General features: G+C 39.0%; 1 protein-coding gene across 1 annotated transcript in view; it reads left to right on the top strand.

Annotated features, from left to right (window-relative positions):
- The first annotated feature begins 1,611 nt into the window (after window positions 1–1,611).
- Window positions 1,612–17,521, top strand: part of gad2 (glutamate decarboxylase 2) — a 126,534-nt gene continuing 110,624 nt past the window's right edge. Inside the window, exons 1-4 of the mRNA XM_028804364.2 lie at window positions 1,612–2,878; window positions 3,174–3,233; window positions 3,396–3,536; window positions 6,509–6,742. Of these exons, the coding sequence (XP_028660197.1) occupies window positions 2,806–2,878; window positions 3,174–3,233; window positions 3,396–3,536; window positions 6,509–6,742 (508 nt within the window). The 5' untranslated portion in view covers window positions 1,612–2,805. The remainder of the gene's footprint in view (window positions 2,879–3,173; window positions 3,234–3,395; window positions 3,537–6,508; window positions 6,743–17,521) is intronic.

The raw sequence follows: 17,521 nt of genomic DNA, 5'->3' as shown, positions 1-17,521 counted from the left end.
CTGGAAGTGCTTCCGTCAGGTTATGCCCTGGCACCAGCAGTATTCTTAGATTCAAGATATGAGGAGCCACGACTTCAATTAGGCGAGTTGGTTTCTGGTGGAGGACAAGAGACAGAGAAAGCGAGAAGAAGAATTGTGGATACTTTATGACACTTTTGAAGCCTTTATGCAAGATATATTGTCTGAATAAATGTTTTATTTTTACCTTGATTCAACATATACCATACATTTACTGCATATTTACAAGATTGAACTTTGTGTTAGGTCAGCAGACGATTACATGACCGTGAGGTTGCGTCTGAGGTTTGGTGTGATCAATGTCCGCTAGTGCTCACAATAGATAGATAGATAGATAGATAGATAGATAGATAGATAGATAGATAGATAGATAGATAGATAGATAGATAGATAGATAGATAGATAGATAGATAGATAGATAGGGAAGACACTACATAACACTACTTGACTGATGTGAAAGGTGCTATAACTATCTATAACAACCTACAGTATAAAAACATAAAACATACAGCTTACATGCTTTTATTCGAATTTTACCATTACACAGTCATTTTCTATAGAAAATAAAACGTCATTTATATCACAAATTTCCTTAAGAGCGCTCATTTGATAGATAGATAGATAGATAGATAGATAGATAGATAGATAGATAGATAGATAGATAGATAGATAGATAGATAGATAGATAGATAGATAGATAGATAGATATTTTTTATCAGAAAACGAGATTTGTACCAAAGGCACTCCTAACAAGCCATTATTGTGCAGCGTTTGTCCGGCTTCATTCTAATCTACATAATTTTCAGCAATTTATTTTAAGTCGATCTTTATTTTAACAGATAAGATAAACGCGGCAATATACCGTTGTTTGTGCTTTGCATATTCACTTGTCTTATTTCGATTTTTTTATGTGTCACTGTATATAAATACTGGATGTATGCTACAAACACTTTATATTTTTTCGTTGATACACAAATGTTACATGCAGACAGACGTAATTAAACGATGGATTCCTTTTAATGATGTGATATAATCGACTGTTATAGTTCACTTTCGAATTAAATTTATAACAGAAAATTGAAAGACAACATTAAACCTTTAGATAGATAGATAGATAGATAGATAGATAGATAGATAGATAGATAGATAGATAGATAGATAGATAGATAGATAGATAGATAGATAGATAGATAGATAATATTTATAATATTAAGTAATACAACTACGCTTCGGAATCTAATGTATTTTGTTATCTTCTATTTGTACTTAAAGTTTGATGGCGTTTTTGTTTACTGAATTATTTTTGAAATATGATAAAAAAAATTAAGGCAAAACAAATATTATTCTGGTTCCGATATTTAAAAAGACTAGCAGTTAGCATTGCAAACGCTAAATATTTTATCTTTCTACAAAGAAAGGGAAATAAGGCCGAATGAAGGCTAATTCAAACCAATAGCCACTTCCACCGGCTCGTCTCGCGTCTCCGCTCAGCCGCTGTTTCTGGCATGCCGTGCGTGACGCAAGGGCCGGGGGTCGCCGCGGTACCCAGAGGGGCCAGTCACGAGCCTCCACAATAAATGGACTGCAGACTCGAACGCTACGCTTGATCGGGCGCTCAGTTTGATTTCGCACAAAGGAGCTTCGCGTTGTCCCTAATGATGTCACTGTGTTCCCGAGCCTATTTGTATTCCTCTGTTTTATCTTGAAAGAGGCAGGCGTTCGGTAATGGGGGAACATAACAGATGTAAACGAAAACTGTTTGTTTAAAAAGCCTACGAGACAGTCGCTTTGACACGGTTTCCTTTTTCGTTAAAACCTGCGCACGAGTAGATAAAGGAAGATCAACTGCTGTCTATGATGTACCGGTTAAATGTGACGAGTATGAGTTAGCAGTCACGACTTCGTATCCGATGACTCACGAGAGAAGTTGTCTTCAGACGTTCAAGTGGAACCGAATTATAATATTTTATGCTGGTTTAACCCCCTCTTTTTTCATCACATCATTGTTAATTCCTTTGGCAATTTCACGGTGGATTGGAGCAAATGCCCTATAAAATTAAAATCATCCATCTCTATGTGCAGAGTAAACCATGCGCTCCGCACAAAAAGGACTCCTCTTTTTAGAATTCGAATTGTCGTAAAAAGCAACAGCGGATTTATCTTCTTTTATATTTGGACAAGCCCTTCCACTTTTAATTTAGATGGGAAAACTGTCAAATAAGGCGCTGTCGCTGTGAAAGTGGACATTACCACACACCTCCTGATACCTTTGCAAGGTGCTCTTGCGATGTGCTCTGAATAATCTAACGACTGGGTGTCCAAAACAGAGCGACGCACGGAGCCCCTCTCGTCTCCGTCGAGCTCGTTCTCTCTCGCACACACACACACACACACACACACACACAGCAGCTGAAATGCTCCACGGCTGATGAGTATTCGCCTCGTCCATACCTGTGGCAATCTGGACACGGGAGAACAAAACAAAACAAAACAAAAAAGGGCTGGGAGCCTTTTAGTGGTGCCTGAGGAAGAGAGATCCATCAGATCCTGAATGCCAACTGTTTCGTTTCGGCACCGCTGGCCAGGACAGCTTTCTTCAATCAGGAGGAAGGAAGTCAGCCACGAGATCAGCAGCCGCGCCGGCTGGACAGCTCCAGCTCGTCTCGCACTCAAGTCGGGGCAGGAGCACCAAGACGCGTCTGGGAAACGTCGCCTCCAATTGTGACAGCGATTTCTGTGTCTGCCATTCCGATGGGAGCTGCGTATTTGTCCTTATAAGCTGTCCCAATGGCATCGCAGGGTTTTTGGCCGTTTGGAGCCGAAGATGGGGGGGATAATAGTAACCAAAACCCCAGTGCACGTAAGTGTCGCCGGAATTCAGGAAAAAAAAAATAAAGTTTACTAAATGCAGAATATACAGTATGGAAAAAGAATCTCATATTAATTGACGTGACAAAATGTATATCTTTTGGAAAAGAAGTGTGAGTCCATTGTCGTTTATTCTTTTACATACATGTACGCAAACACGTGTGTGTGTGTGTGCTGTGTGGAGGGGGTGCTCGTCTGTGTACACACGTACATGGGTACTGTCTGGTATTTGAGAAATTAAAAATAATTTAAAAAAATAATGCGTTAATTAATGTTTTATTTTTCAGCAAGAGCATGGTGTCAGGCTGCTCAGAAATTCACAGGAGGACTGGGATCCAAACTTTGTGGTATGTTGCCTTTCAAATTATAGCCGACTGCTATTTGGAATAAAGAAATTGACAACACCTTAAAACAAATGGCAACAGTTTTTTAGTTGGATTAATGTTATGCATTTTTTTTGTTGTTGTTGTTTTTTTCGAGTATTAAATGACTTCTCCTGTTATTTGTAGCTCTCCTTTCTGTCGGCGAAGGCGAAAAAACGGGCAGTCCGGCAAGAAAACAACAAGAGGCAGGTGTAGAGAGCTGCGGGTGCAACAAGCCGTGCGGCTGCTACAAGTCCAACATCGACTTCTCGGTGCTCTACTCAACAGGTAACGAGCGGCGGGACCTCGCAAAACCGCCACGCACTTGCACCAATGTTTTCTTACAAAATAAGCTTCGAACATTTTGTTTTTGGATATTGTCATTTACATCGCCAAGATTATTTTTTATGTCAAACTAGGCTTTCTTAAAATCACCCTGAAGGAACAGAGACACAGAAACGTTATATTAAAGAGCAGGGCGCAACAGAGAACGGCAAAGCGTGACAAGGCAGACATTTGTAAACAATAGATTTTTATTGATTTATAATTCCTGTAGCTAATAGCTAGTACCTATGTAATAATAATAATCATCGTCATCATCATCATCATCATCATCATCATCATTTCTGTTAAGTGTATTGCTTTATCCATCCATGCATCCATTTTCCAACCCGCTGAATCCGAACACAGGGTCACGGGGGTCTGCTGGAGCCAATCCCAGCCAACACAGGGCACAAGGCAGGAACTTATTATTATTATTATTATTATTATTATTATTATTATTATTATTATTAGTAGTAGTAGTAGTAGTAGTAGTAGTAGTAGTATTGTTTTTATTATTATTGTTTTTATTCTTAGTAGTAGTAATAGTATAGTAATAAGAGCAGTAGTAATAGTAGTGTGCTAGTGATGTCATGCTTTGAATATTTATGTTGTAAATCTTTTAGAACGTATGTCAACAGGAGTATCTCAAAAAATACAAACACTACACCTTTAGGCAGACAGACATCCATAGACAGACATATATGAAAGAAACTACAAGATAGATAGATAGATAGATAGATAGATAGATAGATAGATAGATAGATAGATAGATAGATAGATAGATAGATAGATAGATATGAAAGGCACTATATATATGTGTATATATAGGCTATAATTTATTTTTTTGTTTACAATTATACATCTTTGTTATATTAATAGACTCCAGGTTACAACATAAATAAAACATGTATAACCTACGGGCTTTTTTAGATAGAGAGATAGATTCTTAACAATTCTGATTCTTTAATGGCACTTTACTGGGTTTTGTGGGTTCTTGTAAAACCGTTGCTTGAAAGTTAACGATGTCATTCTGGGAAGGACGCTTCTCATATGAAGTTAGTTCTTTTTCGCTTTCAAAAGACTCCTAATATGTGGACAAAACAGACATCTTTATTGTACAGTCGAATAACAGACTAAGAAAAGCGTAACTGAGCCTGTTCTGCGTTTTTGTATGCAGCAAGGGTCTTTTAAAAATCAGGAGCTCACTGATATTTTATAATTCTGTTAGTACCTATTCATGGCTATTTATAGAACCTGTTACGAATATAAATAAATAATTGTTCTTTCTGGAATCTTCACGTTGATGGCTCTTTTGGGAACCAAACAAAAATTCCTCTATATGGCATCGCTCTGAAGAAGCGCTTTGGTGTCTTTATTTTTAAAAGTGCAGATAGACAGACATATTTTATATATTAAAAAACATTTTATTGTAGTAAATCTTGACAGAATGTAAACATTTAAAGCTAATATTAGATATGGACGTTTTAAAATGAACGAGTAAATTGCTTTCGGGTATTTGAAATCGTTTGTTTGCACAGGATGCGGCTAAACTTGGGGTTCGTTTTCATAGCTGACTTGATTTGACGCGTTATCATTCCCTGACAGACTTATTCGTTCATCTTTCATTCGCTTTGCTTTAAATGTGATTTTTACTAAAAGAATTACATCGTTTTATGTGTATTTTTTATTTTTATTGGTTTTTTTTTTTTGGTTTTTTTTACAAAATATATAGATTTTTTTAATTTAACCTTTAAAATAAGTTTAAAAACGAAAAGAATTCACACATCCTGCTGCGAATCAAAGCTCTCGCCTTCGGTACACTGACGTACAAGAAGTGATTAAGTGGCGGTGGGAAGCACGGGAGGGTAGTTTAGTGGGGGGCGGGAGGGGGGGGGGGGCTGCTAATGGGGCTCATTTTCGTCAATCATAACCACAGCACACCCGCCTGACGTGCTGAGATGAGCTGCGCTGCACGAGCAATTAGTGGAGTTAACGCACACACACACACACACACACACACCAGATAGAAAAATAGACAGAACATAGAGAGGCACTTTATAAAATAAACATAGAAAATCAGAGGAAGGCGATAGATAGATAGATAGATAGATAGATAGATAGATAGATAGATAGATAGATAGATAGATAGATAGATAGATAGATAGATAGATAGAAATGAAAGGAGGTTCATAATGCTGATACTGTTGTGAAAGGCACCATTACAGATGATTTTTGTTTTTCGATTTTAAAGCGATCTTTATTTACAAATATATTGCAAGTACATTAATGGTAACATACATCTGTTTTCCAAGTTAATAATAATTTTCCACCCACATGCTTTTCTAGTAACATTTTACTACTTCACATTTATTTTCTTCATATACGTTTAATTGTATTAAGTCTTGGTATAATTTCAACATTTAGTTAGTGTTTTATTTCTTGATATTGCAAAATAGATAGATAGATAGATAGATAGATAGATAGATAGATAGATAGATAGATAGATAGATAGATAGATAGATAGATAGATAGATAGATAGACTACTTAATGCTGATAGATAGACGTGAAAAGCAAAATATTATAGACAGTTTAGATTCCAGATAATTCAGGTTACTAACAATTATTATGATTAACAATATGAAATTAGATACCTTTAAAACATCAAAAATATCTAAACTGATCATCTGAAAAAAAATGAAAAAACGAAACAATAAACCTTTAGACAGACAGACAGGTTAGATAGACAGACTGACAGACAGATCGATTGATTTATTGATTGATTGTAAGTGCTATGTATTATAGTCATCGCACACTTCCTATTGAATTTGCTCCCAGAATTTTCCAGATTGATGTCGTTAGTATGCTGCACACATGTCAGTCACACTTTGCCGTGCGCGTTTTTCACCCTCGGATGTCTGATTTTCTTCCCTCACAGATCTGTTACCTGCAAGTGAAGGTGAAGTAGCGACGCTCTCCTTCCTTCAAGAGGTTGTGGACATTTTGCTTCCTTACATTGTGCAAACATTTGATAGATCGACGAAGGTTATCGATTTTCGCTATCCAAATGAGCTGCTACAGGAGAACAACTGGGAGCTTTCTGATAATCCGGAAACACTTGAAGATATTTTATTAAACTGCAGGACATCACTGAAATATGCCATAAAAACAGGTAATTCAAACTAATGTTACGAGTTACGTTTTGGAGAAATCGACGAGTGTAAAAAAAAGCTTTAAAAGTTGGAAGAAAGAAAGAAAGAAAGAAAGAAAGAAAGAAAGAAAGAAAGAAAGAAAGAAAGAAAGAAAGAAAGAAAGAAAGAAAGGGCCTTCTTTATTTCCTTAAACTGAATATGCGCACTCATAAAATAAATAAATCCAAAAGAATGCAAACACAAGTTTCGAAGTAACAAGTGAATAACATGTAAAACATCTTAAAACACAAATACAACCCACGGTTGCGTGAACGTATCAGTTCACATTCACGAGTCTGGATTCACTTAATGTAATTAAGTACAATTATACGAATTTATAGTACATGTATACATTTATAAATGTCTATAAAACATTTTTGTTGATTATAATTGGATGTTTTGCTGCGCACGTGTCGGTATCTGTAAACCAATATTATAATAGATTTGTGCGTTTAAGGCTTCATTCACTCGGCCAGCTTTTCTACTTTGGGGTTGTAGAGCGCAGGAGCCGATCCTGGCAGAATCATATAAATGGTAGCAAGGACCCAAGAACGGCGAGCGTCATTCGTTCGTGCATTCATTTTTATCTTGTTTAAGTCTGAGTAGACTGGAATGCAGTTTACATTTAGCCTCTGCTTCTGATGCAACCAGAAGGTATAGGCTTCAAAGTCCAACTTTAGTAAAATAAATTTTATGTACTGTATCTCCCCACTGAGTCAGCGCCATAACGGGGCGGTGTAGTTTGAGCGACCAATAATCCCCTGAGCGGTGCCGTTGGGGGGTCATGCGCTTCAAGTGTGGCCGTTCATGGCGGCAAGGTCGAAGGTGGGGTCCTGACTTAGACTGACTCAGCCACTACCCCGTGACACCAAAGGGCCATCCAGCTTCCTGACGTCACTGGATGTCCTGCATACAGCTTGTCACGTGGAGCGACGTCATGGGATGACTGCGCACCTTCACTGCCACCGAGAGCAACAGCTGATTTGCGCAGGCTCTTCTATCTATCTATCTATCTATCTATCTATCTATCTATCTATCTATCTATCTATCTATTATATAGTGCATTTCACATCTATATTTATTATATAGTGCATTTCACATCTATCTATCTATCTATCTATCTATCTATCTATCTATCTATCTATCTATCTATCTATCTATTATATAGTGCATTTCACATCTATCTATCTAGCTATTATATAGTGCATTTCACATCTATCTATCTATTATATAGTGCCTTTCATATCTATCTATCTCTCTATCTATCTATTTATTATATAGTGCATTTCACATCTATCTATCTATCTATCTATCTATCTATCTATCTATCTATTATATAGTGCATTTCACATCTATCTATCTAGCTATTATATAGTGCATTTCACATCTATCTATCTATTATATAGTGCCTTTCATATCTATCTATCTATTTATTATATAGTGCATTTCACATCTATCTATCTATCTATCTATTATATAGTGCCTTTTATATCTATCTATCTATCTATCTATCTATCTATCTATCTACCTATCTATCTATTTATTATATAGTGCATTTCACATCTATCTATTATATAGTGCCTTTCATATCTATCTATTATATAGTGCCTTTCATATCTATCTATCTATCTATCTATTTTTGTTTTTTCTTCTTGTTCTATCAAGTAGTTATTTGTCATTATATTATTTTTTTGTTATATTTTTATTACTTTGTCAATTGGTTTGTTTAATTTTATTTCTTAAACATTTTTTAGAAGTCAACCAATTTCAAGTAAACCAAAGTTTACTTAAAACAAAAACTCAGTTAAAATCTGTTAAACGTTATCTTGAATCAGATGGTAATTTGTTATCTCAGATCATTTAGGCTGATTATAACTAGCTATTATTTTTGAGCCCATTTAATAAATAAAGAAATGAAATCTGCCCCTTTGATTTATACAGCACAATGCTTGTTAAAATCAGTCACTTTTGATTTATTCAAGCTTCACTTGCTTTGTGTTCATTTGGATTTATGACTCACACTTTATAAAGATCTATAAAAATAAATTTATAAGCATTTTATTCTGAACAGATTGTGAAAATACGCTGCTGGATAAGTGTTAGTAGGGTTAGTTGTTTTACTGAAGACCATTATCATGACATTTATAATCTTCATTTGGTTAACAAAAAAAAAAAAAAAAGATATAAAAGCTTCAGAAGATGGCGAGAGGGTCCATTGTGCCGTAGTGATTAGTCCTCCACTCCTGCTCGTGTGTGTTCTTACCGTGTTTCATCTTCAGGTGCTTTGCTTTCCAGTCACTGTGTAAGTGTGTCTTGTAATGGAAGGCTTTTCAATTCAACATCTGCTTTTAGTTTGCACGCTGGATTGCTTGCAGCAGCTGACATTACTAAAATGGAACAACTGGGTTCTGAAAGTGGATGAAGAAATGGAAATCAGGAATCATTCATATGCTGTGTGGCTCCGCACTCTACACACACTTTTCAAAATGGCCACTCTTCAATTTCACTTACTGGGTTGTGTGGTTCTTCGAGGAGCCATTGCTCGACAGAGAACCATTTCTTACTGGAAAGGGATTTTTTGCATCTAAAATTGATTTTTCTGGGCTTTGAAAATATGTGGACAAAACAGAAATTGTTAACCCTTAGTATACTGGAATATTAATTAACCTGTGGAATTGTGTGCAGCAAGAATCCTTTTAAAAGGAGGAACTCGTTGCTGTTTTGCAAATCCGTTGTCATCAAAAAGGTTCTTTCTGAAACCTTCAACTCGATGATTCTTTTAGGAAACAAAAATTGGTTCCCCTGGGTCTTCACTCTGAAGAGTCACTCTGGCGCCTTTTATTTTTAGGAATGTAGAGTCCGAGAAGCTTTGCAACTTAGCAGTTCAAATTGCAGTGACATGGCAGACATTTTTCACCGACTTGGTTTGAATGAAGGATGGTGCAAATAAAGTTCTAAAAGGCTGATCATACAAGGGGCGTTCAAAAAAGTTTCCACACTCTTTTAACTCTATTTACTAAGAATTTCAAAAACAAATGACCTCACTTTTCTACATAGTCACCTTTGTTTGTGATGCATTTTTCCCAGCATCGTACCAACTTTTTAATGCCCAGTTACTACTCCTCCCAACTTTTATATATAAGTGTTGAAACTTTCTTGAACGTCCCTCGTACTTTAATAACAGAGGGCATCATTCTGCTATTGGCTAGATGGGCTTTTCACAAGGTTGCTTTGTTGGACTGATGACTTCTTATTATTCTCACCACTACATACAGTATATGGCAGGTGACTTTATCAATGTCTGGAATCACTGCTGGGGTTTACATACATTTGTGACATTGGCAGAAGAGCAGGCCGGAGTGACTTGCTCAGCAAATCCGTCACTGTCCCTTGCTGAATATGAGGGCCCACCGGAGGTCCGAGTGGAATTTCAAGATCGGTGTCTCAGTTGAGTTTTGAATACGATGCTACCATGCAATACTACAGAGCAGTGCTTCCTAAATTTGGTCCTGGGGGCCCACTGTGGCTGCAGGTTTTTATTCGAGCCAAATTCACAATTTATGATAAAAATATCATCACATTTATTTAGATGGTCTTTTTACCCTTCTTTTATTCTTACCTTTAGAAAAGCACAGCAGTATGATTTTTATATTTATAAGACACTAGTCATCCCCTGCGGCTTTGCCCGCGTATTAGTGAAACAGGACAGTGAGGAGGGTCCCGCCCAGCTCCCCACTCCTGACATCACGTTTCCCCCTCCCCTCGGCCCGTAGACTCTGTCTCAGATTAGTGTGAATATATCGCTCCTGCAAGCGAACTATAATACTTAGCGCGATGAGAGAAGTCGCAATATCAACCGGAATGTTCCAGCAAATTATAGAAAAAAACCAGATCTAAATCCGTTAAGTAGCTCTCTCGGAGTTAAGGTTACACTGCAAGGCAGACGCATAAGTGAGGAGGGCCGGGCCCCCAATGAGTCTCTCTCGGATTCGCGCTAATAAATTGGTGCTGCAAGCGAACTATGATACATAGCACGATGAGAGAAGTCGCAATATCAACTGGAATGTTCCAGCAAATTATAGAAAAAAAAAGATCTAAATCCGTAAAGTAGTTCTCTCAGAGTTAAGGTTACGCTGCAAGGCAGATGCGTGAGTGAGGAGGGCCCGGTCCCCCAATGAGTCTCTCTCGGATTCGCACTAATAAATTGGTACCGCAAGCGAACTATGATACATAGCACGATGAGAGAAGTCGCAATATCAACCGGAATGTTCCAGCAAATTATAGAAAAAAAAAGATCTAAATCTGTAAAGTAGTTCTCTCGGAGTTAAGGTTACGCTGCAAGGCAGACGCGTGAGTGAGGAGGGCCCGGCCCCCCAATGAGTCTCTCTCGGATTCGCAGTAATAATTTGGTACCGCAAGCGAACTATAATACTTAGCGTGATGAGAGAAATCGTAATATCAACTGGAATGTTCCAGCAAAGTATAGAAAAAAACCCGATCTAAATCCGTAAAGTAGTTCTCTCAGAGTTAAGGTTACGCTGCAAGGCAGACGCGTGAGTGAGGAGGGCCCGGCCCCCCAATGAGTCTCTCTTGGATTCGCACTAATAAATCAGTACCACAAGCGAACTATGATGCATAGCACGATGAGAGAAGTTGCAAAATCAACCGGAATGTTCCAGCAAATTATGGAAAAAAAAAGATCTAAATCCGTTAAGTAGTTCTGTCGGAGTTAAGGTTACGCTGCAAGGCAGACGCGTGAGTGAGGAGGGCCCGGCCCCCCAATGAGTTTCTTTCGGATTCGCACTAATAAATCGGTACCGCAAGCGAACTATGATGCATAGCACGATGAGAGAAGTTGCAAAATTAACCGGAATGTTCCAGCAAATTCTAGAAAAAAACCCGATCTAAATCCGTTAAGTGGTTCTCTCGTGAAAAGTGGACAGACATACAAACGGGTCTAAAAAACTATAAGGAATTTCGCGCTTGGACCACGAAATTTTTAAAACCGTTTCTTAGCGAGCACCTATGGGCCAAGGGTGACCTACATTCCAAATTTCAAGTCCCAAGTCCTCGTGATGAGTGAGTCAGTAGGATTTGGCTTTTATATATATAGATTTCGAAATACTTCTGCTTTTGATTTAAACGCTTACCTCTCTTTTGTTGTCCTATTGTTTTGTTTTTTTTTGTGCAGTTTGCACCCTTCATTGTATCCATCCATCCATTTTCCAACACGCTGAATCCGAACACAGGGTCACGGGGGTCTGCTGGAGCCAATCCCAGCCAACAAGGCAGGAAACAATCCTGGGCAGGGTGCCAACCCACTGCAGGACACACACAAACACACACACCAAGCACACACTAGGGCCAATTTAGAATCGCCAATCCACCTAACCTGCATGTCTTTGGACTGTGGGAGGAAACCCACGCAGACACGGGGAGAACATGCAAACTCCACGCAGGGAGGACTTCATTGTATCCTAATAATGATAATTAAAACAAACAGAACTGACCGCCAGGTAAACAGGACCGAATGATGAAAGGCTGAAATAACTTTAGCGTCAGACCCACTAATTAGTAGACGATAAATGAATGAAAAATCAGGCTGAAAATTATTAAAAAGGTAAAAAAAACTTATACGTGCTTAGTACATTTTAATAAAAATTACCAAACTTAGTTTTGTCATTTACTCCAATGAGTCCAAAACACAGAAACTGGGAAATAACAACTCACTTCATTGGGCTAAGGAGTCCAATTTAAAACAGAAGTTGGTTGGAACAAAAAACCTGCAGCCACGGGGGGTCCCCAGGACCGAGTTTGGGAAGCACTGCTAGAGAGGACTGTTACACCCCGAGAACACCTCAATCCAAACCAGAGATGCAGAGATGAGAAGATGTCAGGATGAAATGAACAATTCTAGTTAAGATTAAACCTCCGTGTATGGGTGGCTATGTGAGATTGAGGGCTGGCAACCCATCCAGTGGTGGTTAAGTTCGGGAAAGTGCAGGGAGAGCTGTGGGGATTCTTCTTAGAATTAAACAAAACCAACAAGCTGCTGATGGACTACATAGGACAGTAGAATAAAAAAATAAAAATTACAAGGAAAGCCCACCAAAGCTCGCCAATCCTATCCACTTAATTCTTCCAAAATAACATCAAGCTGAGATTTGAAGGTCCCTATAGTCCTCCTCTCCACCACACTACTTGGTCACTTATTCCAAGTGTATGTGGTTCTTCTTTCTAATATTTGTGCAAAGTCTGCCCTTAACAAGTTTGCAACCGTGTCCTTGATGCAGAATTTATTTTAAGGTAACAGCTGGGGTCCACTGGATTAATTCCTTTCATAATGTTAAACACTTCAGTCGTGTCACTTCTTAATCTCCATTTGCTTAAACTGAGAAGGTTCAACTCCTTCAATCTTTCCTCATAACTCAGACATCTTAGTCCTGAATCAGCCGGGTCACTCTATTCTGTGACTTTCCTCTACTGCTGCTATGTCTTTTTTTGTTAGTATGGAGACCAGAACTGCACACAGTACTTCAGGTGAGGCCTCACCAGTGCGCTACATAAATTAAGCATAACCTCCCATAACCATACAAGACCTCTTATATTATAAGAGACAGAGAGTGATACACAGATACAAACGGCGTTGAAGAAAGAAAAAAACGTCTTCCCAGCCGTGACTCTGGCAGTTGGCTGACAAAAACGGTGACGTCTTCACTTTTAACTCTTTCGGGACTCTTTTTTTTTTTTTTCTTGTTCCCAGGGCTGAATAGCTTTCCAAAAAAAAAAACTTTGTTTAAATACTTATTTATGACAAATGCCACTCTGTTTTATGTTCTAAAGCCTCTACACTATGTGAATTCACATATTGAAATTAAAGTCAAGTCAAGTCAAGTTGGGGAGCATGCACTGGTACAGTGCACTGCCGCACCCACTACACAATGAAACAACTCGGGATCCCAGTTGGCAACCCCCAGGCAGATACGCAGTCCAGTCCCACACTCCGGAAATTACCCTGTATCTGCCATAGCCAGGTGTTATGTGGACAACCCCTTAGCCTGGTCCAGCCACTCAGGACCCCAACAATGAGGATCTTATGAGTCGGATCACCCTCGGGGAAACGTGCCACATGGCCGTAGTGCCGTGACTGATGCTCCCTCACAATGCAGGTAATGTGCCTCATTTGGGAATCCATGAGCAACCACTCATTCGACACAAAGTCAAACCAATGGTACCCAAGGATTTTCCAGAGAGACACAGTACCAAAGGAGTCCAGCCTTTGTCCCAGGTCACTGGATAGCATCCATGTCTCACAACCATATAGCAAGACAGGAAGCACCAGGACTCTAAAGACTTGGACCTTCATCCTTTTGCATAGATACCCCTTTCCAGTGACCTCATGACCCCCCCCCATGATCTCCCAGTCTGTCTACTGACTTCATAGGAAGAGTCACCAGAGACATAAAAGTCACTGCCCAGGTAAGTAAACCTCTTGACGAGGTCGACACTCTCTCCGCAGACAGACACACTGCTGATGGCCGTGCCCAAGAGGTCATTAAAGGCCTGAATCTTTAGTTTTTATCAGGACACTCACAAGCCCAGACACTCAGACTCTCGAGAGCCCCGATCAGAGCCCCCATTGACTCCGCTAAGATCACAGCATCGTCAGCAATGTCAAGATCCGTGAACTTTTCTTCACCCCACAGCCACAGGACCCCAAATTCACCTTCTAATAAAAAAAAAAGGCTTGAAGTAGTTGGGCGGCTGGTAATCCATAGCGTCCCCTAGCACACCGTGTTGTTTGATAAAGTCTACTTGCCAGTTTGCCTCCCACAGATCTATGTCTGTGCCGCCATCCCAGGGTGAACGTTGCCACAGGCGTGTCAGCTACACGAGAGCATTCAACACATGTATGTGTACTTTTCTACTTTTATTTTTCTAATTTAATATTATTTATTGTATCAGTATGCTGCTGCTGAAGAATGTGAATTTCCCATTGGGATTAATAAAGTATCTATCTATCTATCTATCTATCAGATGATGCATGTACCAGTCTCGTTTTCAACCTCCAGGGGCCTCATGTATAAACGGTGCGTATGCACAGAAATGTTGCGTACTCCCGTTTCCACGCTTAAATCACGTTGTATAAAACCTAAACTTGGCGTAAAGCCACGCACATTTCCACGGTAACTCATACCTTGGTGTACGCAATTTTTCCGCTCGGTTTTGCAGACTGGCGGCACCCAGCGTCAAAGCAGTGCTACTGTTCCTGTGTGATCACCCTTTCTTTCTTAGATCCACATTCCTGATGCGGCTTTATAAATACACTGAAACTAACTGCATATTGTTTATTAGTGTAATGCATCTGATTGTAATTAACCTGCAGCAATATAATGGTCCAGGGAATAGCCATAGTATTCCAAATACCATAACTGTTTTAGCGTTGTTCCTCTCACTGCATCTTCTTCTTCTTTCAGCTGCTCCCATTAAGGGTTGCCACAGCAGATCATCTTTTTCCACATTACTCTCACTGCACCACTCAGAGTATTTATATCACTGTATCTGAGTGGGGAATCACAGCAGCAGCTAATCAGAAAGAGAAATATCGGTATAAAGCATGAAGCAGACGCTGCCTGAGCCACGGCAAAACGCTTTAGAGACTTCCCAGTACGGACTTCGTGGTTTAGAAAAAGTTTCATCCAAGAACTCTAAATGCACTCAATCAGTCCATCAAGTGCTCCTTGTAGAACTGTTTGTACTTATAAGTACAATTACCTCACTGTAAACTTGCACTACAATTATAATATTGCACAACCTGTGCCACTTTATAAAGCGAGTATTTACATGTGATGACAGTATTCATTTTTAAGATGAAATGCAGCAAAATATGTTAATTATATTATACAGATAAAACTTTAACTTCATTTAAATAATCTGTATTGTTAATAATTAAACATGTGAGGACACGGTGCCGCAGCGCTAGCTAGTTCAGGGATTGTTCCTGCCTTGCGTTGTATTCCTGCGCTGACGCGACACTGGAAAGATAGACAGATAGAATAATTAAACATGTACTACGAAGGTATTTCAATGTTCCTTAAAAGTTTTGAAGAATCGGCATTCTAAGCTTACAAATGGCTTCACGTCTATTACAGAGCTGATTGTGTGGCGATTGGGTATTTGGAGAAAGAAAAGTAAGGACAGGAATTGGAGGTTAGTACGTTTGAAAGAGACAGTACTTCTGTAATAAAATATTTCATTGAAGGTCGTGCATGGCGCAGCAAGCCTCTTGCGTGAGACATGAACAAGCACTGCGCCACCGTGTCCCCATGTTTAATAACATGCTTTCATTCCTATCATCAGGAAAAAGATATCACGTATACATCTCAGTATTTTAATTATTCAGAGAGCTGTAATATCACAAATGTAATGGATTATGTGTCCTGTTGGAGAAAGAGAAAGCCCGTTTAAGAAGCAGGTAGTGATTCACACACATAGAGCACATAGAAGATCAAATACAGAACAAAGCATTTAACGTCCTACTTTAGTTACAATGTGATTTGAGAAACTAGTAAATTAAACGATTTTAAGATGAAGTGTATGATGTTCTACTTTAATGGCAAAATAAACTACGTGATTAAAGTGGAAATTTCGAGATTAAAGTTGACATTTCGTGCTTTTTCCCCACTGTGTGCCTATTTTTTTGTCTGTACTCTAATAAGCTTTCATATGACACTCAGACGGTGGGCTACGACTTGCCTTTTCACGGCGACTTTGATATGTGATTTCTTTTTTATTTCGGGCACTGTGCGACTTTGTGAACTTGAGCTTTCGAGTTTCTCCAACACTCTGTCACTCGATCAACTTCCTTTTGTTGATTATACCACTGTTTAAACCAACAAATAGTACGTTTTTCCTTTGCCTCCACTTGGTGTTCGCTGAAATTCTTATATTTTCCCCCGTGCTTTTCCCATTGTCTTTTCACAGAAGGCTATTTATATTGATTTGCATATTCAAAGAGGCGTAATTCTGGGAGGAGTTGGGGCGGGACAGAAGGCGCGTGCACGTGCGTTACTTTTCACGCTGATCGGGATTTATGTAGTGGAAGAACGTGAAAGTTTGTGTACGTACAGATTCCTGCATCTGGATTTTTCTGTGCGTACGCACAATCCCGCTTTTGTGCTTACGCCATGTTATAGTGTGAGTTCTACGCACGGCGTTATACATGAGGCCCCAGATCATTTGCATTAAAATCGGAGTTGGAGAAGTCAGAATACGATTCAGCAACAACATGCAATACATAAATAAATACATAAATAAATAAATAATACAGAGTATTTTGCTTTGCGCATTCGCTTTACTCTCTCACCCAATGTTGATGCCATTCTAGACGTTGTTTAGTCTACGCTACTCACACACACTCACACACACACACAGGGATTCAACATCAAGTCAATAAGTCTAACACTCCTCCTAGCAAAGAGGGTCTACCTATAACATAACGATGAGTTTTATCGACGTTTACAGCTTTTTTTCACCCTTTGCCCCTGGATGTCAACTTTAATCGACATCTGCCCTCAACCCCTTGTGTCAACAAAAGTCGACATCCGCCCTAAAAGAGTTAAGCAATTTCAGGTGGAGTGTAAGAAATAAGACTAGAACAGCATAAAGTAGAGACAGCAAACCCCAGTTATGGTTGACAAAAGAAAAAAAAATAGTATTTTACAATGAGCGTTAATTACATCTTCTCAGATGGGACACGA

The sequence above is a fragment of the Erpetoichthys calabaricus genome, chromosome 6 (genome assembly GCF_900747795.2).
Source record: "Erpetoichthys calabaricus chromosome 6, fErpCal1.3, whole genome shotgun sequence".
Taxonomy (NCBI): domain Eukaryota; kingdom Metazoa; phylum Chordata; class Cladistia; order Polypteriformes; family Polypteridae; genus Erpetoichthys; species Erpetoichthys calabaricus.
This window is presented reverse-complemented; position numbering and strand designations above follow the sequence as displayed.